The sequence below is a fragment of the Pelecanus crispus genome, chromosome 5 (genome assembly GCF_030463565.1).
Source record: "Pelecanus crispus isolate bPelCri1 chromosome 5, bPelCri1.pri, whole genome shotgun sequence".
NCBI classification, from domain to species: domain Eukaryota; kingdom Metazoa; phylum Chordata; class Aves; order Pelecaniformes; family Pelecanidae; genus Pelecanus; species Pelecanus crispus.
Genome location: NC_134647.1, coordinates 62393369 through 62410580, shown reverse-complemented (window position 1 = coordinate 62410580; position 17212 = coordinate 62393369). Strand labels below are relative to the sequence as shown.

Below are 17212 nucleotides of genomic sequence, written 5' to 3'. Positions count from 1 at the left end.
TGCAATAGAAGTAGGAAAAGAAGATGTCTTGAGCTGCTCTGAACTGTATTTTTGCCTTCTGGTCCAAATACTGATAATTATGGTTAAATTAGTGCAGATATCAGAATCTCTTTGCTCTATCTGGACATTTATATGGCAGCAGGAAGTGAAAATGCCTTTGTCTTCAAGAGACTACATAATTATAACTTTCCTTCTTTGAGGTGTATGTGGTTCTGGGGATCTGTGGTTGCTCTCTTTTCCGTTCATGGTAGGTATTGCATGGGTGAAACTAACACAGCAGCTGCTGTTGATGTGATTAACTATTTGTCTTCTCACTTCCAGGAGCAAATGAGAGATGGTATTTCACATTCTGCTTTGAAATAGTACAACGAAATATGTACAGTTACTGAAATAGTGGTTCTTTTCTTCAAATATCTAGGAGCAATATGGCTAAGATATCCGAGTGACAGCTTTTACTTCTTGCAGTGCCTGTGATGGGAGAGCAAGTGATGGACCATAACTTTATGGATTATTTAGAGCTCTTGATGGTAGACATTTTTTACTTGTTCTGAAAGTGAGAGCTTTAAAGCATTTGCAATAACATCCATGACATATTGATGAGTTTATAAGCCTTGGAGATATATGGCTGATTTTCTTGTACAACATGGGGAAGTGATCACTGCCAGTTTCCTACTGAGAAGTGGGACTATGTTTTAATGACTATTTACTATGAACAGTAAATTTTTGTTGCATCTTTAAAAGAGGAACATGGACTGTTTTTCATTAAACCATGCGTTTAATAGTATGAATAGTGTATGCTTATGTCAAGTAAATTATTTTAAAAGTTGGGTTTTTTTTTTTTCTTTCAGTCAGAAACTTGGGAAAAAAACTAGATAACTTCCATCATAGGCTTCTGGAAATAATCCTGGCCTGTATATTTGTGAAATGACAGACTTAATAGAAGGTTGTAGCTAGATAATTCCTCTGGCCTTCATGGCTCACCTATTAGGAAATAGGCTAATGGAAGAGGTACAGGTGAGGTTGGCCTCCTAACAGCTGTGCTGAGAGGCAAATTTTCCTCTGAAGTAGGGGCTGTGAAGCACTGCCTTTGAAACGTTGAGCTTTCCTCTTTAATTGCTCAAAATGTAGCCTAAAATGTACTCTGATTATAACGTGGGTGAATGGGGAGAAAAGTGAATGGGACTGACTCATCTTGCAGACCAAAATGAAGATGGTCTGTGCTGAAGAAATGGCTTGGCTCCGGCTCCAGCCCCAGCTGAATTTGCAAGGGCTTTCCTTGTGGGAGAGCTTGCAGGGAGACAAGAATATGAAACTACTGTAACTTCACTGGTCAGTTGTCTGCTGCTTCACCTAGACAGCTATGCCTGTTGAATCACCTCTGTTTTAAGCCATGGTCAAAGCTGTGTCAGGGTCAATGGATGATCATATCAAAGTCTCTGGTGAGGACAAAAGGTGGAGGAGGGATAGGTGTGAGCAGAGGGTGGCTTTCCTTATTGTAACCAAATTCTTTGGTTTTATTAGCAGCCACTGGTTCCTCTGTGGGGCTGACGCTCCACTCTGTGCTGTGTTGTTGAGGCACTGCCCTGGGTGAGACAATAGGGGTGTCCTCGCACTGTGCAGTGACCAGAGTGGTAAAAACCAAGAGGGAATTAGTCTGTTTCTCTCCTTCTGGTCTCCTGTGTCCACGTATGCTTTCCTTCCAGGCTGCAGAGCCAATAGCTGTGTAGCCGGTACGGAGACTCTCCCACTGCAGTAGCCTGTATGTATCATACAGTGTGTATGTATATATAGTACAGTACATGCACCTCCAAACTGAGAGGCCAGTGGATTGCACAGCATTGGTGCCAGTTCTTTTGGCAACATAGACGTTCTCAAGGAAATTGTTATCAGAAATATTTAAGGAATGAGAATGTTTTGGAGGGACTCCCCAAATCTTACTTCTTGCCCCAGCATTCTCTGTCTGACTTGATATGTAAATTTTACTAATCATCTAGTTCTGGTTAACTACAAAGGCAACCAAACTCAGTATGTTTTCCTCTGATATAATCTGTTCAGCTTTTTTTAAAATACAAAAATGCTTATATTTGGGTTTTAACAGAATTTATGTGACTATAGGACGAAAATCAAAAAGAACACAGTACCTCAGAGGAAAGAACAGTATTGAAATATTGCTGTAAAGTATAGTGAAGTTTTCACCATTGAAATGGGTACCCGAGTGCTTTTGTGTATGTTGCACTTTGAAAACTGAGTATCTCTCGGGCATTTTGATTGTTCAGATTTGTAGTGCCTTTCAGATGACCGAACCCAGAAGGTGAACAATGATCAGCAAAAGCCTGGAGAAATGAGGTACTATATAGTTCTAATGATGAAAGAAGAATTGTACTGATATTTAGTCGATGTTGTAAGCAATGTGGGTTTTTTTCCTCAAATGACATTCTGACTGTGTTCTTCCTTTCTGCTTACAAAGGAGTGAGTATCAAATTAAGTGAAGTGCACCTAAATGAAACCCTAATGAAATAATAGACTGATAATTATCAGCTCTCAGTTAATTTTCTGTATGTTTTTCAGATCAGCTCTACAAAACAAGATGTATTGGCAAATCATTCTGACCATGTTTGTGCTATTGGGTAAGTTACTAAAAAAATAAGTCTCTTAGAAATTATGTAGAATGAAGAGCAATCACCGTTTCTGTTTTACAGTGGTGTTTCAAGTCATGATACTGGATTAGTATCTTATCACAACATGCAGCTAGAATATACAAAGGACCTGATGCTATCACTGTGTGGAATTGCAATGCTGACACTCTGAGTTGTGTCTGTGTGTCTTATCCCAAAAAGCAGTGCAACTGACTTTTAAGATCAGGACACATCAGTAGAAAGTATGTGGTGAGCCAAGATGCATTCAAATAAATGCTCCCGTGAAAATTTGGTAAGATGGAAGTTCATGGGCAATTTTTTCTGTTACCCTAATAGATCCAAAAGCGGAAGGCAAAATCCCAGTTCCATCAGAACTGTAAAGTTTCTGTTTAATTCAGTATAGCCAGGGTGTCACTTTGAGTTTGAGCTCTGTTTTTTTTAGGTAGCTGACATAACTGCTTTCATGTGCACAGTGCTGTTAAATGGCTCTCAATTAACTGTAAATGTTTAATATAATAAACTGATTTTCTAATTGGGAAGTGTCTGTAACAATATTGCTGTATGCTGTTCAGGGACAGCTGGTATTTGCCTTTCTTTTTTTGATTAAAAAAAGAACTATTTAAAGACTTTTGGTGAGGATGCTTAGGGAGAAAGCAGATGCTGTAATCCAGTGAAATTAGTTTCAACATTTGTGTCATCTTCACAAAAGATGAATTAGATTTCAATATCTTTTCTGTATACATACATAGACATCTTTCTGTATCTTTCTATATACATACCTTTATCCACTCAGTATCAAATATTGCGTTGTTCACAAATTCTTCTTTTAGATACCTTATGTAATCTAAACATATTGTGTATTTTTTAATTGGACAACCTGGATGCCCAGGGAGTTTTCATTAGGCTTCAGAGATGTTTGTCACTTTCTGATGGCCTGTAATGACTGAAAGTCAGTGTATCTATTGAGTGGCCATCTTGGTCTGTTTCCAAATAAACTAGCAGCTATGGCTGGCATCTTTGAAGCCCTGTTAACCCAGACATGCAGTAAGCTGCTGTTTGAGGGACAGAACTGTACGTGATGGCCTCCTGCGTGTCTGTGTCATGGGCAAGCTGGTACACCTGTAGCAGGAAAACATTCTTAATGCATGCTGCAGTTTATTAATGGGCATTTAAAAGCTATAGCAATCCTATGCTAAATGTTCTGAATTGTAATGCATTATCATTTTTTTAACACTTCAGCAGTGGTAAGTAGCTGCACACATTTATAGGATTTAATTAATCCTGTGAGATTGTCTGGTGTGATATGCGAGGGGGGAGTCTGTTTTTTAGAAAAATAGATGACTGGCAGGAATCTCTTCCCACCCTGCAATTGGCTCTGTGAATTGCGTAGTATGTTAGTTATCTGTCCTGCTTCATAGGCACATCATGTCACTCACTCATTTGTCCTTTTTAAATCATGTATTATGGACTAATAGTCTGTTTGGTCAACTGAATCCTCTGCATGGAGCCAGGAGGTCTAATGAAGCTGATATTTACAGAGGCACAAACTCTGTTAAATGAGAGAGGAGGAAAGAGCAGAACCCTTCAGGAGTCTGCCAATTCAAAATCTATGTGAAGAGAAAACGAAACACTTTAACACACTGCATAGTAACACAGTGTCTGCTTTTAAGGTAGCATGCATCTACTTTTTTTAAAAGCTTTCATTTTGTGTTTTTGTATTATTTAGCTTATGCTTATGTGCTATTAACCCAACAGTGCTAGAGAAAGTCTGTTTTTCTTATTTTGGCTATTGGAAGGCATAGAGCATGAATTAATTTCTATCTAATGAACTGCTTAAAATATTTATGCCCTTAGTGAGTGAAAAGCTAAATGCAAAGTGCACAAATGACCCACATGCCTTTCTGTAACTAGAGCTTTAATCTTTGAAATTCATGCAGTGTTTTACAGTTAGCTATTTCCAAAACTGACACGCTTATCATTCTCAAAATCATTGTTAGCGTAATTCAAGCTATGACTTACTAACAAGAGCTACAAATGTGGTCAGAGTGATTTTATTTTGAAGAATCTAAGTCTGATGGAAAAGATTATTCTTTTCCTACATCTCATTTCCCAGATAATGCCCTGGGGTTGTGTAGCTACATACAGTCATGTATTCTTATAATCCTATTCTTTGGTTTTTAACAGTTACAAAGTGACTAAGTAGTATATTTACGATGGGATTATTTTTTTCTGCAGTAATGAAACCATGTTATAAGAGTGTCCCAGCACTGCAGGGGAAGATGAGATTCATACCTGTATAGTGTGTGAACTTATGTTTAGGATTCACTGTATTTTGAATTAATATAAGCCAGTTTACCCCAAAGAGATGCTTCCCCTACAGTCTTGGTCTTGACCTATTTCAAGAGGTTGAGAAAACAAAATGTTAGGTGTAGTGACTTTGGGGGAGAAGTTTGGCATCTGTCAGATGTGACACCAGTTCAGAGGGGGTGTTTTTAGTAATTTTGTCTCCAACTCAGAGGAGAGCAGCCCCTGGAAATAGTCTGATTTTTATGTAGTGAATGTGCTTCTGTATAACATTGTTACTCCCTTCTCATTGTCAAGTAATATGAACTTTTATTTCCAATATCTTTGCCTTCATGTTTGCAGACCTTCTTCAAATGGCAGTTGCTCACTGTATGGTCCAGCAGATTCCTCCTAGGAACTTTACGTTACCCTGTATGCTGCTGAATGAGACATTTTTGAGTCCTTTCTCTGCTGGAGTTGTAGAGAGCTGGTCTGGTTTGAGGAGAGCATCTGAAACTAAGCCTTACTGGCTAATGAATGAAGAAAGTTTTCTGTGTTGCCTTTGGAGTGATAACAACATTGATTGTTCTTTGTACAGAGCAAGCATGCAAGCAAGGAAGTTTATTCCTTCAGAAATAGTTGTCTCTGCTTCTCAGGAAATAGGTATGTTTTCCATTAAAGGGCATAAGAAGTTACTACTACTTCAAAAAAAAGGTTGGGATTTGTTGTTTGGGGGGGCAGGGGGCTGGGTTTTATTAATGTATATTCATTTTTATCCAGAGCAGACAATGTAGTGTGGTAAAATCCTTCCTCACAGAATTCTGTAGTGGAAGGTGAAGGACATTGTGTAGTGCAGATTCAAAGGGCAAAAAAATAGTTGGCTCTCTTTCTAGGGGAATGCTGAATAGAATATGTAGCACTGCATACGAGGATGTAAGCCCAGATCTTCAAAGGTGTTTAGATGCTGTGAGAAATGTTTTAAATATTTTTGTGGATGTGGGCTTTAAACTCCTTCAGGAGGCAGGGGAGATGGAGAGCAAGTGCCAACTTTTCTGTCTGGATTGGGATGCCGTACTAAATATCTGTACATGGATTAGATTGAATTATTTTTTCCTCGACTGCTTTTCTCCTCCTGTAAACCACAGTCTCGAGCAGCATACTGGCCAGTTGGCCTACTGCTATCAGTGGCAGGAATCTCATTGAGCTCAGCAGAGTAGAATTTCATTTTACAAGAAATGTCCCATGGAACAAATAAATCTCTGTTAAAGACTGCCGCACTACATTTCTTGCTGTTGTGTATTGCAGTACAGCTGCATATGTGTGCACAAAGTGTATGCACTATAGCCACACAGAGGCTGTACCGGTTAACAGTAACAAAACCTTCATCATCCTCCTCAGCTTAATTTCTTTCTTCTCCTTGTGGCCTTGTCCGTAAAGCCAGGTGAAATATATTCCTTCTCTAATAATTAGAATGCAGCAGTATCACATAGGTTGTTAGCCTTTTGAGTGTTGAAGGACATATACTGGTGCCCAATTCAGCAAGGATTATTCATAAACATTTGCACGCTTGGAGTCCAGCCTCACCTTCATGAATATCTGTTACTTGTCCTTTTTTTGGGAGTGAATTTTATCCTGGCTCTTCAGTTGTTTTTTTTTGGTTGTAATATAGTTCAGAAATGTTTACTCGCTTTCTTTTGTTTAGATTCAAATTGGAACATTGAATGTTGGATTAAAGGCACGCTGGACCTGTTAGTTTGTAGCCTGCGGCTTTTGAAGTTGTACTTGAGAGCCGACTTGAAGGTTAATCTTTTGTATGCTGTGTAAGTACAGACTGTTAAATTTGTCACTGTCAGCATTAGAAATCTGAAAGCTTTTTCTAAAACATCAACACTGGCCTCTCAAGCTTACAACACAGTGGTAGTACTAGCTTTGCAAGCAGATGATGTTATATACCTTTGTCTTATTTAAAAGTCATCTTGGACAATATGGAAAGTTTATGTTTCTGTCTTTAAATGAGAAATGGTTGGAATAGAGAGTGTCCCTCGTCTGTCCTTTCCATGTTCCTTAAAATGCTTTAATGAAATCAGTGTTTACTTGTTGTCCTGGTTTTGGCTGGGATAGAGTTAGTTTCCTTCCTAGTAGCTGGTATGTAAGGCTGTGTTTTGGATTTAGGATGAGAATAATGGTGATAACACTTTTTTTTTTTTTAGTCATTGCTGAGCAGTGCTTACACTAAGTCAAGGACTTTTCAGCTTCTCATACTGCCCTGCCAGCAAGGAGGCTGGAGGTGCACGAGAAACTGGGAATGGACACAGCCAGGACAGCAGACCCCACCTGGCCAGAGGGATATTCTATACCATATGATGTAATGCTCAGCTTATAAACTAGGGGGAGGTTAGCCGGTGGGGTGGGGCCGCTGCTCAGGCACTGGCTGGGCGTCAGTCAGTGGGTAGTGAGCAGTTGCATTGTGCATCACTTATTTTGTGTATTCTTTTATCATTATTTTCCCTTCCTTTTCTGTCCTATTAAATTGTCTTTATCTCAACCCACAAGTTTTACCAGTTTTTTTCCGATTCTCTCCCCCATCCCACTGTAGGGAGAGTGAGCAAATAGCTGTGTGGTGTTTACCTGCCTGCCGGGTTAAAGCACACCACTTGCTAAAGTATCTTTCTTGATTCTGCCTTTTTTATGCTTTTGACCATAATGTTCTCTCTCTTGAAGTAATTATGTTACTTAACATTTAATACAATGCCAAATGCTACTCTAATCACATCGTTGCCTCTGAGAGACACCCACCTGTGCACTTGCCACTGTGGTAAATATTCTCTGGAATGGTAATAGATGGTAATCTTACTGACTGTGGACTGAATAGGGCTTGCATACATGACCTGCCTGATTTGATCATAAAAAGATCTATTTGATTCCATTTCCGAAACCACACTGTTTTTTCTGTATTACTGACAGATTGGAAGGAATGGCATGAACAGACAGACTTAATTTCCTTAGGAAACAGGCTAAACCTAAATAGTTGAATTAGCTGAATTTACAGGTGACAACTTCTACTTAAAAAGCCAGAACTGGATGACAGATATCACTTGCCATAAATTATCCCTGTAGTCAGGGTAGAAAGCAAGTGTATTAACTGGTAATAAATATGATTGTTTAGTTGACATAATACTTGAAAGCTGAAATTAGATTTTTGAGTGGGTTCCCATTTCCAGCGTTCTCATGACTTTGATTTCTGAAATGTCATTACGTGTGTGTTTGTGGGAAAAGTAGATATGAATTTGCCTCTGTTTCCTCCAGTCTCAAATGCAATAGAAAAATCTTTGCTAGTAATCCTAGTGTAGTAATCTCCATATTGAATTTTTTTAGTATGCCTAACATCTGTGGAATAACAGATTCAAGTCCCAGCTGGGATGAAGGTGTTCTTTGTATTATGAAGGGAATTCAGTAAGTGTCATGCAATTTATGGGAGCAGGCCCTATAGACTCACTAGAGTCCTTGTGACATTTCTGTATTTGATTACTTTTTGCTGCAAAGGTGAGATGCGGTGCAGTCCCTGACATTGGAGAACTTGTTTCACTCATTTCATATTAATATTTTTCTTTTAGGGTCCCTATGTTCTGGGGGAACAGCTAGCAAAACATTTCAGATTTTGGTAAGGTGACAGCTTTCCTTGTTGGCTTGCTGATACCTTAACGTTTTATTCACATGAGCCAAAATACCTTGAAAACATTCCCAGTTTTAAAAATACGCATTCCTGGCATGTGTTACTCCCTGGGATTCTGGAGATCAAGCCAGAATTCTCACATATAGGACAGGCAATGTACAAAATTAATGACCTAGAAGAGTCTACAACAAAAAAGCTTGGGTCCTCAACAGCTTTTAAGTTTTTCAGCATTAAAGAAGTATCCTCTTATTTTACACATCCACAGTTTGCCTGCTTGTAAATGGTATTGAGTTACTTTGAATAGAAAATGTTTTGTTCTGTCCAAAACAGCGCTATGACAGTATTTTCTGTAAGAGGCTCAAAGAAGGGTAGCGATAGGGCTTTTACCTTCCCTAGCAGCATGTCTTTGGGAGGGGAAAGATTATTCTGAAACTTAATTAGAGAAATTAGGTTAATTGTCTACCAAAAGTGAATGATCTTCCCAGTTGTATGTATTCTAGGAATGCTGTAAACCCTGATGGTTAATTACATTAACTGAAATCACTTAGCCTTAGGGATCCTTTTGTAGTGACACAGATGAATGCTCCCACTTAAATTTTGAGCACTGATGATAGTTCGCCCTTTCAGCAGATGATGATGTATAGGGTGTACTCATATTTCTGACCTATTTGAAGTACCTGTGAGGCAGTCCTTTAGTTCTGGGCCTACTCTTGCATGTTTTTAAGGATAAATCATGCAATTTACCTTAAGACTGGTGGCTTAGTTGAGTGCATCAATTATACATTGAGCCTTCTTCAGCTGGAGAACATTAACCTTTCATTAGAGACTTATCCCCTCATGAGCTAGGCAGCCATCAGATATTCTGCAGTTAATGGGGCAGCTTGGTCAAATAAGTGTTGTCCTAGAGCTGCTATATATCAAATAGATTGAGATATAATTAGTGAAAATTCTTAGAACCCTAGACAGTTTTGCTCTGTCAATTCCTAGTAAAGGTAGCACTTGTACAAACACACTCTGTTGAAATATTGAAAGCAGTTACAATGGTAACCTTATTTCTGATATGCCTCAACATAGCTACCTAAATGTGATGTTGTACCTTTCCTGAAATCAGAGGAATTGTAGAAGTTCATGTATTTCTTCCTAAAACAATTTTGACCTTTTGTTTTCGGTTAGGTGTTCCAATTGCAAGAAGTTGATTGCAATTCAGTAAAGACATTCTGCAGCTTCTAACTTAAAGTCTAGAAGTTCACCACAGGGCCAAAGATTAATTTAGCATCAGTAACAACACCTACTGAAGTATGGTCAAATTGTGCACCAAAATACCAAACATTTAGGAAGTGTTAACTTAAGGTGTTGACTAAAAGAACTATCTGTGCACAACTGAAAAATGCAGTGCTTGGAGTAGAAAAGAAAAGCAAGCCTTGGACGCATACCTTTGTTGCAATGTTAATTACTTCTGTGATTCAGGGCATATGGTATTTATTTTTTTTTCCCCTCTTTTGCAGTGTCTTATGCTTTAGTCCCATGTTTCCAGCTTAAAGTCACATTGCCTTTGCCCATTCTCTCTCCCTTCTCTGCCAGCCATTAAAATTTACATCCAGTTCACTATTTTTCTGTTGAATCTCAGAGGTGGGCTCTGGTAATCCATTAACAGAAGTTCATATGCGTAGTACTTATCTGTTTTTTGCTTACCTCTCTGTGCCAAGACAAATCTCTCCAATTCCAGCAGCCAGCACTATAAAACTGAGGGGGACATAGTATATACTCATATATTTTATAAGCCCTCTGTCTTTCCTTCCCCCCACCACAATTTGGATCTGGCTTAGATCTGATTGCTGTTGTGTGATGTAAAGTGCTTGTTGAACCAGGATTTATAGCTTCTCTCAGTGTGCTGCAAGTCTGATGGAAAACTCCAGTTTTTAATAGCCTGTTGCTTTAAGTTTACCCAAAATTTCTCCTGCCATTCTACTGAATGAAGGCACTGACCTCTCCTGAACTTGTGAGGGCTTTAGAAGCGTAAACTCCTCTAAAGTCAGTATCTACAATTTAGGAGCAATGGTTATTCTGTGACTGGATCCATCTGCAGTCAAACTGAAGATGACAGGCTGCTCATGCAATCCTAGGCTGCTGCAGTTCTCCAAAATACTTTGGCTTTCTGTTGTTTGGCTTGTAATCAGGTCTCAATCGTTTAGCCCAGGCTTGGCAATTTGGAATAAGTTGATGTGGGGGCCCCTCATGATCATGTCCTCCATTGATCTATTCTCTTATCCCAAACTCAATTTTGTGAGATAGTCCCTGTGTCTTGCCAGTTCACGGAAACGCAGGGATCATTACCATGTATCTTAGTATCTGTGTACCTTCCTCTGGGAGCAGACCTGGCATCTGATAACATAGCTTGGTCTTTCCCCTGGCTTTGTGTTGGTTCCCTGCAGAGGTAGTGAGCTGTAAGAGAAGTCTACAGCATAGAAGTGAGATACTGATAGTTCTCTGTCACAAGTGGAAGACCTGCCTGGCATGGAGTCACAGGGTTTTCCTCCAGTTACCCTTGCATTCCTACACACAGCATTTTATACCGTAAACAAATGAAAGGGTTTGTGTGGTGGGAGCAGGAAGAAATAACAACCCATGCCTGTTTACTCCCAAATAAGCGGCCTTCAAAACACAACACTGGCACAACACAACATGGGGAGGAGCTCTCTAGCATCTTTTTCCCCTGTACACAGGTGGTCTTCTGGGTGCAAATAAGCTCAGTTTGATGGTTAAAAATTGAAATAATTATTAGGAGTGATTAGGAGCAAGATGGGGGTGGTGCTGTGGTGGTAACTGCTTTCCAGATAGATTGGATTAAGGACACGATTTGATGAAAAGACTGTTCTTAGGGATTGATTGTGGGTTTTTTGAAACTAATAAAATCTGTGAGCAGCAATAGAAGGCAGGGAAACTTAAAATTCTGCGAAGTCTTTGAAAGGAAATTCAGGAGAAAGAAGTGGAGCCACAACTATAAAACCAAAAGTATTCCAAGTCATTTAAAAGCTGTATGTCTGCCAGATACCATCAGCATAAGGTTCCATAGTTCTTGTGTCCTAAAGTCTATGAGTCCTGGTAAAAATTATTTTACGAATGTCAGTATTGACTGACTGTAGCACTAATAAATGTAAACTACATAGTCATATGAAGCTGCATAGCTTATGGGATCATTACTGCAGAGTACAGGTGCTATGAGGACATACTGTTATTGAAAATCCTTGTGTTATCAGCTTCAAAGAGTATCCTAAAAACAAGGTGGATGCATAATGTGTGTGTTGATCAGTGAACAATGAGGAGAACGGGGCCCCAATTCAAGGAGATCCATGTGTGTACGTTGTGGGTTCCCTTGCAGTCCCAGTCAGCATGATCTGCACGTGTTCTTCCCTGTAATTCATCAGCCCTTTGTTCGCTTCCAAACTCTCCTTGGTTTTTGACCTTTTCTTTTTTAAGTAGGGCAGATTATGGTAACAGGATCAATGAATCATGCCCATTTCCCCTGTGCTCTGCAGTCAATTAAATGCACTAGATACCAAATTGACTAAAAACAAAAAAAGGAGAAAATCTTGTCCTTTCTTCTCCTCCAATGTAGAGTTCTCTGCCCTCCCTGAATTCAAGTGTTACAATGAGTCATACCAACTATAAAACAATTTAAAACTTTTACAGAAAGGCTCTTATTCTATTAACTTCAATTTCTTTCTCTGAATTAGTAAAACAAAACCCTTACTATACAGAAATAATTCCCAAATTACTTCAGAACAATTCAAAACATAACCTTTTTTTTGTAAGGATGAAGTGTCAAAAGCAGGAAAGAATCCAGGATGGTTTAACTGTCAGGATTTGTCTTGGCTTTACTGCTTTGAGAAGTTTGGCCACAAAGTATTCACACTATTAAATTCACTGCCTTAAGGAGGTCTGTGTCACTGAATACCTGCAGGACACCATAAATGTGTGTCTGTGTTTGCAAGAGCCCAAAGAATATCTGTGGAATAGAAATGAGAATGAAGAATACTTTGGGAACTGCTGGATGCTCTCAGAATAGAAGCAGCTGTGTGCCTACTTGTGTGGTATTTATTTCAAAAATCAAGAATAGTTTGACTGAAGTTGATGGTCTTTTTTATGCTGCTTCTTGAAGTTGAACCAAGGAAAATTGTATTTGTTTTAGAGATACAAACTAAATGTGATGGCCTGTGTTTCAATATGAATGCGTATGTTCTTTGTGTATCCTATAAAACATTTGCTAGCCTCAAGAGACGTAATGCGTGACTGCTTTTATCAGTATATGCTACTTTGTAATTTACTTCATTTACAATGTATTTAAATAATTTTATTAGAAAATCTGATTAAACTGTTTATGAAACATATATTGTGCCCATGCAGCTATTAGTTGTTTAAAACTTCAGAAGCTCATCTTAGACCATACAAATTTTGCAGTGGATTATGTAATCAAAAACTGTGTATATTAAACTCTCAAGGAAGGAGTGTTAATAGAAAGAAAAAAAAAGGCAAAAAACCCAGCTTGAAACTAAATCTGAATGTTCAGTTGAAAATAGTCCCATGAGCTTTACTCTGAGAAGCAATAAAAGCAAAATGCAGTAAGTTACTTACTAAATACTTTCCGTGAGCCTGTCCAAGACAATAGCAGTAATGTGTGTGAATAAATAATTTGCTTTCCTAGAAAACATCAGACTATCTACTAGACAAACATGCTGTGCATAAAAATAATTAAAGCCTCATCTTGGAATTAACTGCACAATGTTAAGACTTTTAGAGGACACAGGTGTATTTTTCTTTTTCCCCCAAATACTGTAAGTTGTTGAAAATGAGTACTAAAATGTGTTCTGAATGGTGGAGTTCTTTAGCCTTTTGCTATTCCAAAACTTCTTTTTCACTTGAGTAATTATTTGTTATTATTGTATTATTTGTAATGCTTAATTGTAGCAGAAGCTAGAAGGAATGTTAAATTGTTTAGATTTTATTTCAGTGCCTCATAAATAGGAATTAGAACATAATCTCTATGGGGGTGGCAGAGAGCTTTCAATTAGTCCACTGTAAGGTAAACTAACTTTGTGTGCCTAAGAAGTATCTAGTAATAGTTACCATCAGGAATCAGAAAGTAGTCTGACTAAACTATGGGTATCATCTAGTATTGTAACACATTTGTTTTAAAGTCAAACCTTGGGAATACTTTTCATGAAATCATCTGAACTACTTTACTTGGAAACCATTTAAAAAGGGAGAAGCAGCAAAGTAAAAGCAACTGGTTACAATTACTGCCTTTTTTACTTTTTTCTTTTTTTTTTTTTTTTTTAAGTAAACTTTATCCAGATGGACAAACCTCCTCTACTGAGATAGAGTATAGAAAGAAATATTGCTTTGTTTTGTTTTATGGTTTGTTTTTTCCCTTGTAGATCAGAGCTTTCACTGGGAGATGTATCTACAAGCTTTCTGAAGGGGACTCTCTTGGTTGCTCAGTGTGACTGTAGTGAGTATGACAAATGTGAATGCTGTGTGCCTTCTCTGAGACTCAACTACACTTACATCATGTGGCTGAAGATTACGATTGGTGTAACACCTCTATGGTCACCTTTGATGTCAGTCAAGCCCATAGACATAGGTAAGACTGACCTATATTTTAAACCTTTTTTAATGGAGAACAGCAGCAGGATGTCTTTTCTGGAGAAGGAGGGCACAGACAGAACAGGAAGAGGCTTCCTGGTGCTGTCTCACTTGCTCAGGGTGGTGCTGTACACGTTTCTTAGCCGCCTAATGCCTTTCTGGGCTCTTGTACAAAACCATACTCAACAAAGGCCAGGCTGTCAACATACTTGATCTTTCATTTGTAATCAGGACAGCTCTGTGCCTGAGTCTGAGGCAGTGGTGGAGCTTATTTGTCTGTGTTACTGAGGACTTAAATTAAAAACCGAGGAGGAAAAAAAGCTGTTCCTCAAGTTAGTTAGGAAGCAAAACTGCCTCTTTCAAGCAGCTCTGTTGTCCTGTTGTTCCTTGCACGTACAGTTCCAGCATTTTCCAATTCGGAAAACATTCCTCTGTATTTAATCAAGTTAAAACCATACTGACATTATGGATTTGATATGTGTTGCTATCCAGTATGCACAGTTATTGCAGATCTTGGCAAATTTCAAAAAGGCAGGGACTCTGTCAGCTGTGGGGAAAAAAAGTAGAAGTTTTATAAACTTCTTTCTGACTGATGTGCTTTGCAGACAGAATAAGTTCAAAGTCTCTCGGCAGGCTAGTTTTGAAGATGAGAGGTTGCATTTATCATCATGCTGCTTTTAAATCATGCTACAGGAAAAAATTAGAAATTCAGAGTGGCATCTGCCAGTGTTTAAAATGACATAATTAGTTTGTTCTGCTTAGTGAAGTATATTTTAAAAATGCATAATATTAGTATATGTTCTGCCAAGATTTAGCTCAATTAAAAATTATTGTGAAAGTAATGCTATGAATACTTGTGTAATGTAGAGTTGTACTTGCTTATAGATGATACCAGCAGAACAGGTGGCATCAGTAGAACAGACATCATTTCTATTGTAAGAATCACGAAAGCATGATGTAGAAGTTACTGACTTTTCTTTTAAAAGCTACGCCTTTTTCCAAGGAAGAGTGGGTGTAATCCTAATCATCATTCTGAATTGCCCATCCATTTCCCTCTCCAGAGAATTCTCGTCATCCTTGTGGGAAATTTCTGAAACCCTCCATTTTTACTTTGCCCTAATGCAGCTCTCCTGGAGACCTTCTTTAATAGCCATAATCACTGTAGAAAGGTTGGGAATATTTAGAAATTCTTTGTGTACAGTACGAAGACATTATCTCCTATCTCTTAAGGACCTGAGCTAATTGCTTTGCTCAGCACTCCCATCTCTCTTAGTCCTCTTTTCGGCAAAACAGGTAAGTTAGTGCTTGGTTACTGGGGAGAGTCATGGCCCAAGGCAAGAAATTCATGTAGTTTTAAGGCAAACATTAGGTCAGGCAGCATGTCCTGATAACTAACTATGCAACAGTGCCAGGGTGCACTTTTCCAGTGATATTACACAACATTAGTCTGTCATACACTAGCTGTAGAGCAGCTCTTGAAAGCTGAATTTGAAGAAGACGCATGAAAGAGACTTGTGAATCAGTAAAAACACATTACTGCCAGCAATCACAGGCAATAAGGTTAGTGATAAACTTGTCAATTAATTTGTCCGCAGTAAAGCCTGAACCTCCTTCGAACCTGCATCTGGAAATGACAGAGAAAGGTCAAGTGAGAATCTGCTGGTCTGACCCTGTGCTGATGCCATACCCACTCCAGTATGAAGTGAAGATCTCTGCAAATTCAGGTCAAAATGGCTGGCAGGTGCGTCAGCTCTGCTCACTGTTTTACGGTGGAGCAGTGCAGGTTGGTGGGTATCTTCCAGAGCTCAGGATTTCTTACCATGCTCCTTGTCCTGGGGCAGTGGCTCTGGTGGGATGAGCGACATGGCTGGTCTGGTGGAGCTGGGCATGGCCCACTGGTTTCTCCTGAGCTGGTGTGTTCAGAAGACCCTGGTAAACATCAGCAGAGTGTGGTAGAGCTGGCAAGCTGGGCTTTACATCTCTTACACTAGGAGAGCCACTACACAATGATGAAAGACCTGTCTTCTGTTGGGTCTTAAAAACAAACTCCCATCTTTCCATTTGGATGAAATGCTAGATTCTGTGAAGTCTAAAGGCAAAGCTCTCTCCTTTCAGCAAACCTGAAATTCCATGATATGTGCATATATGTTTAATATTTATAACTTTTATTAGTGAATTGCTACCATGCAACTGGCTCTGTTGTCCGTAATGAAATAACACGTTTTCCACAGAGGTATGCAACCTCTACCATATTCAAACTTAAAGAAGAAAGCTATTTTTACCCAATTTGCTACCTAAAAACTACTCTCTAGACTATTTGGTTTGGTTCCCTCTGTCTCTTTCTTGTTTCATTATACAACAGTAATGGCTTCTGATAATCCAACAGATGGTTCAAGTTGCTCTAGAAACCTCACTGGCCATAGACAATACACCACTTGATTCTTCATACTTAGTTCAAGTACGGTGCAGGAATCGTCATGGTCCAGGGTTCTGGAGTGACTGGAGCACACCCTATAATCTCAACTTGGGAGGTAGGTTACGTGCAGTTGCTTATGTGCAGTAAGTAGTCTTTTGGAATAGAACAGATTTCTCTGTTTTGTTTTGTGGAATGAGTATTTGAGAACACGTGTTATCCAGGGAGGTACTGTAAGCATGAGTTGGGCTGAAAACACCTGTGGAAGTTCTTTCCTGTTCTGCTTCTCTTTCTGCATGGCTTTGCCTGAGGTTCCACTCTTTCCTTTGTTCAAGACTTGCATTAAAAGAGTTCTAGAGTAATGCATGCAGACTGCATGGTCAGCTCCACGACACCTCCTTGTCTGGCCCTGTTGCTTGCTCACCAAGCACCTGTTCAGACCCAGAAAAAGCTCTTTTTCTAAGAGTTTTTCCATTTCAAAAGACAGTTGGCAGCATTTAACCTCTACTCAATAGAAGATTTTTCTCCTAATGCCTTCTCTAACTTTTATTTTAGTACGAGGCT

At 39.0% G+C, this 17212-nt stretch overlaps 1 protein-coding gene across 1 annotated transcript in view; it reads left to right on the top strand.

Moving 5' to 3' along the window:
- The first annotated feature begins 2587 nt into the window (after window positions 1–2587).
- Window positions 2588–17212, top strand: part of LEPR (leptin receptor) — a 34443-nt gene continuing 19818 nt past the window's right edge. Inside the window, exons 1-6 of the mRNA XM_009481591.2 lie at window positions 2588–2627; window positions 5283–5582; window positions 6622–6739; window positions 14028–14233; window positions 15831–15976; window positions 16622–16766. Coding sequence (XP_009479866.1) covers window positions 2588–2627; window positions 5283–5582; window positions 6622–6739; window positions 14028–14233; window positions 15831–15976; window positions 16622–16766 — 955 coding nt within the window. The remainder of the gene's footprint in view (window positions 2628–5282; window positions 5583–6621; window positions 6740–14027; window positions 14234–15830; window positions 15977–16621; window positions 16767–17212) is intronic.